At 35.4% G+C, this 5,256-nt stretch overlaps 2 protein-coding genes across 2 annotated transcripts; both read right to left on the bottom strand.

The window, feature by feature from the left end:
* Positions 1-648: 648 nt before the first annotated feature.
* Tsp_13341 (mRNA turnover protein 4-like protein) lies at positions 649-1,561 on the bottom strand. Its single transcript, XM_003366318.1, has 6 exons — positions 1,534-1,561; positions 1,298-1,469; positions 1,147-1,243; positions 892-1,093; positions 759-835; positions 649-696 (listed from the first exon to the last, which is right to left on the bottom strand). Exons 1-6 carry the CDS (start codon positions 1,559-1,561, stop codon positions 649-651), a joined length of 624 nt encoding a protein of 207 aa, XP_003366366.1.
* A 2,940-nt stretch (positions 1,562-4,501) lies between these two features.
* Positions 4,502-4,980, bottom strand: Tsp_13340 (hypothetical protein). The gene is made up of 2 exons (XM_003366317.1): positions 4,686-4,980; positions 4,502-4,617 (listed from the first exon to the last, which is right to left on the bottom strand). The coding sequence occupies exons 1-2, from the start codon at positions 4,978-4,980 to the stop codon at positions 4,502-4,504; spliced, it is 411 nt and encodes a 136-aa protein (XP_003366365.1).
* Positions 4,981-5,256: the final 276 nt, after the last annotated feature.

Genomic DNA, 5,256 nt, shown 5'->3' with positions numbered 1-5,256 from the left:
GGAGGAATGTGCCTTACCTGGCACAAGGAGGAAGGTTTTGTTATTTGATGGGACCCGTTTTTTGACAATTCAGGTATGTGAAATATTGGAGGGGTAAGCTGTAAGCAACGGGAAAACTGTAAAATGATATAAATTCTGGAGAACGTTTTCCAGATTGGCGGGAAAGCCACAACCCGAACGGACAAAACAACCCGGTGGAGTAGGGAACGCGCCCGACAAGGTGATGGCGGGACGCATTCATTTTCAGCAATGGAAAGGGGAGAAGAGGCACCGGAAGATGCTGTGCAAATGGGTCGTTTTGCATGGTGACAGACTCTTTTTTTTTTTATTTTGAAAATGCGTACGGGGGTGATGGGGGGGGAATTTAGAAAAAAGGTTTTCCCCCCCCCCCACAATAAACGATTTTGAAATTCAGTCTTATCGGAAAATGTGTTCACAATTACACACACAAACGAGTAATGTAAATTTTGCGTTTGAATGAAAAAAAAAGTTTCAACAACTGAAAAGAAAAACGAAATACGTACCAAAATTTTTAAATTCATACAACGAATTAAATATTTATTGAACAAAACAAATTGTTTTAAAGTTATTTTTTAACTTTTTTTTGTTCCCCACAGCTTTCTCACTGTCCCGTCATGGGGGGCCTCTCTATTTTTGATTCAACTTGAATTTTGCCAACTTAATTCCAAAAAGTTCCTAAAATTAAAATTGCCAAATATATTAATTAAAGCGAATGTTTCCAAGTAAATGACATTTACCAAAATTTTCGCCTGTTCCGGAGTCAATACGCAATCTTTCTTACAAACGACGAAATCTTTTTCCATTATAATAACACCTAATAAAGTCGAATAATAAAAAAGACATCAATGACAACAAATGGAAAAATGTTACCCTTCTCCAACGTGACAGGAAGTCCCAACTTTCGCAACAGTGGTTCTATAGTGAACTGAAACTGTTCCAATGGACCCGCTGGAATTGTGATCGTCTCTGTCGCTTTGTTACCGCTTCTCGCAAATTCTGGCTGCTCCAATTTTTTCAAATTTCTGCAAAGCAAAGCTGCAAAAGCGTGCACAATTTCCACTGCTGTGCGAACCTTATTACATCGTCGACAGACAAATTGGAGAACATCAGTCCACGTTGACCAACCAGCACTGAACTCAATTTGCACAAATTTTCCCTGTACTCTTCGGATGGAATTCTTCCCAGAGCAATTGCCAGTACTTTGTTACGACCGAAGAAAAATCTATCATGACAGAACAAAATCAAAAATACCATTCAATATAACAACAGAATAAACACCCACCGACTGTTTTCTTTGAAAACATGCCTGACTTGGTTCATTTGAGCTGTTCGAAACGATTCCACAGAAAACACTAAAATAGATTTGTACGCGTCTATGCAACGCCGCACCTCATCGACTAATTTTTCTTTCCCTTCTCTTCCTTTCTTTTTAACAACAGTTAATGAAACTGAAATTACAATTAAAATTTTAATTAAAAAAATAAAATTAAATATGCTAAACGTGATATTTACCTTCTTTGTCTCTTTTGGATCTGGGCATTTTCGAACTGCTCAATTAATTTCCACTTTTGATATAAATGTGTACTGTAATAATTACGGTACATATTGATGTTAAAGTATTAATTATACAATATACGAACTTGTTCAATAATTGATTAATGTGAAATTTTAATTAAAAATTATTTCAAAAAATGGAACAATTAATAATTATAAGTGCTGATAAGTTCAAAATTGTTTGCTGAAAAAAAAAGAATTTACACAAATTGGTCGTTGTGAGTTTAAATTGTCAGTCAAATATATTCAAGATAATAATCATTAAACAAAAAAAATTAACATTAGCTCACGACAAATGAATTTGTAACCACTCGCGTGTGCAGCATGTGCGAGCATTATTGAATCGACGGTGAAGAGACGATCGATGAAAGAAAAAAGAGTATATTATTTGTTTTGATATTATTGAAGATTTAGTTCAAATTTCACGATTCAGTTGTGCGGCAGAAATCGTAATTGCAATGTGGAGTGGTATTTTCAGTTGGGCTTGCTTTTTCACATGTTGTCAACAAATGCGCATTCTGGTCAACGTCGACACCGGAAATTAGCTTTCAGCTGCCCATTTCCGTCAGTTGAGTCATTTGTTGATTGAGGCGAGCAAATAATAGAATTCTGACGGGAAATTGGTAGATTTGTGAATTGTGACGTGACGGATTAGAAAAGATTAAACGCAAAATAATAATAATAACAACACAGTAAGTAATAATAGGCAGCAGGTTTCACCAACTGACGCGTGGCTTATTATTTATGATTGGTTTTTTCCCTTTTCAGCTTTCGGCAAGGTCGTTCTTGGACAAACCATAGACGTTGGCAATGAAGCTCTACTGTTGTTGTTGCTGCAGAATAAAGTTATTCGAAAAACAAAAACAGAAACCTGTCCCACCAGCCAGACTGACACTAATTTTCAAAGCAGTTTCATCTATCTTTTTCATTTGAACATTGAACGCGTTGAGAACAAAATTTCGTCCTTTCAAAAATCCCTACAGCAGGGCTGCTGCAATTGCACGGCTTGTTCCGCTTTCACAATGCAGAATAACACCCGACAGCACCAATTTCACGTTTTTCAAATTATGACAGAAATAATAATTGTCAACACAATCCAACTACCCCTCTCCCCCTCTCTCTCATTTTCGTCAATTAAAATTGGAATTCCTTTCTCTGAGAATTTCAAATTTTAGACAATTTCATCAATTGCGCAAAGCAAAATTATCTTTCAAAAATAAATATGAACTGAAAATTGCATTGCACATAACTACGCAGATTCACTGTAGTGAACTAAAGTAGTGAACAAATTGTTAAAAAGTAGAAAAAAAATTTATGGTAACTTTTTTTGCACGCCAGCATACTGGTGTGTGCATATTCGATTCGCGAAGCAAACAAACTTGTCGAACATGTTGAAATGATGACAACGGCAACAAAAAAGGTAATAACATTTTCCAAAAATGATGCAACAAAAGAGAAGCTAAATCAAAGCGCCTTCTTGTTTGCTTGCAACAAACCACCTAATATGCATAATAATACTACTACTCGCTACGCATCGATATTTCTCTATTGCAAAAATGCAACATCAACAAAGCTCAAACATTTCTAAAGTGATAAAAAAACATTGAATAAATAAAAGAAAAAATGCACAAAAAATATAAATAAATTCCACCCTTGGATCCTGTCCAAAAAAAATAGAAAAATAATGAATGCTTTTCATGCATATTTTGATTTAAAAAATGTCCCATCCAATCAATAGATTGGACATCTCAGCAGTGCACTTCAAAAGTGTCACTTTCAATCAGCACCGATGACAAATTAAAACAGACGACGCAACGGGGAAACCTTTTCGAAACCAATTACTACTTACTTACTACTTGCTTCATCAGCCGGGAAGGTTTTTGTTTTTCGTTCGCTGAACGCGCAAGCAAAAATACATGTGGAAAGACCAAAAAAGATATTCAAAATTCAAAAAGCAAAACCAAAAATGATAGATATTAAAATCTTAACAATAATGGAGACAAACAAATTACAACAACATTGTTGTGCAGCAAATTTAAACTACTTAGTCACGCAAACCGTAAAACAATACCAATATTATTTTTCTTTTGTTCTTTTTTTTGGTTTTAAAAATTTTCAAAATAAAAAAAAACATCTGAACAGATCAGCCGGAAGAGAGAAAAAGCTGCCAAAAAAAGCTATAAAGAAATAAAAAAATATAAGCAAATAAGAACGTCGATTTACATTCTGTCTCAAATGGAGCAGTTTTCCAATCGACATCTGCTATATATATATATGTATTTATAGCCTAAGAAAAATTACAACATTACTACTAGTGCTACAACACACGTACAACTGTATGTATGCATGTGATACCAGCCTTCTTTGAAACAGCATGTAAATTGGAAAAGAAAATACCTCAAAACAGTACAAACAGCAGTAAGTATGTGAGAGCAGAATAAAAAATTATTGTCTTCAACAAAGACAGACAGACAGACAGACAGACGTTTGACTGAAAACACAACTGCCCAAAATAAAAAAAGAAATAATGAAACAAGCAGATTCATCAACTGGCATTATTCTCTAAATACGTGCATAAAAACCACTACGAGAAAAAGAACAGAACGAGAAAAAAACAGAATATTATAAATGAAAACAATCGAATAAATTTTTATAATAAATTATAATAGAAGCATTAAATCAAACACCACCGAAAAAAAAGACAATATCAATGATGAAAATGAAAAAAAAAAGTTTTTTTAACACCTGCTCTATGTGCTGCTTTCTATATAATAATTGTGCTACGTGAGTGTGTGAGTGCGGATGTAGCTATTTGACACACAAGGCGGACGGAAACCAATCAAAAAACGAACAAGCAAAATGCCAAAAAACAACTAGGCATGATGCCAACTGGTCAGCCGCCGAGATATATGAAAGAAAAATGATATCAGATGCTCAATACTGGATAGAACGGTGCGTATTCGATGCGATTCATTGGCGACGGATTGGCAGCCAATTCGAACGAACTCAAGCCGAACGCACACTGGACATATTTGATCGATTCTTCAAAAACCAAACAACAAAAAAAAAATAATAATAATAATAATTAAAATTCACGAATAAATTTTTACTTGTCGCCGGCAACAGTGCTTTGCAACTGTTCGAAGAATTCATTCCATCTTTGCAATCGGTGCTGTCGTTGTTACAATCGCCGACGGCTTGTATCTCAAATGGAGAAGCAATTTCGATCGGTGCTTGAACAAGCAGAACCTGATTGGAACGACCAGAAAAAATGAACTGCAATTCGAGCTCGTAAGAGATGTGCATAATTGGACAAGTATCAGACGAAGCGGGTACAGCCGGGATGCGAAATAGAACCTCATTCGGGAAACTCTTCTTACTACGACCGCTCATCTGCTTGGACATTTCGTTGGTTATTACACAGCGACTAGCACAACCCAATTTTGCTTCTAGTCGAATATTTTTTAATTATAACAATAATTATAATTATTATTCATCATGATAACTCACTCGGATCGGTAGATTTGGTCGAATAGTATGTTTCTTGTTGGATTAATTTGGCGCAAATTTTTGGACAACGGCTTGCGACTGGAGTTCGCAAATTTGCAAAGTAGCACTGACCGTCTCGCCCGGAACGTACAGACGTTTCGGCAATATAATTCACAACTAATCATTTCCTGA

This window comes from Trichinella spiralis (genome assembly GCF_000181795.1).
Source record: "Trichinella spiralis strain ISS 195 chromosome Unknown Scfld6172, whole genome shotgun sequence".
NCBI classification, from domain to species: Eukaryota; Metazoa; Nematoda; class Enoplea; order Trichinellida; family Trichinellidae; genus Trichinella; species Trichinella spiralis.
Note: the sequence above shows the minus strand (reverse complement) of the source record. Positions and strands in the feature narration are given on the sequence as shown.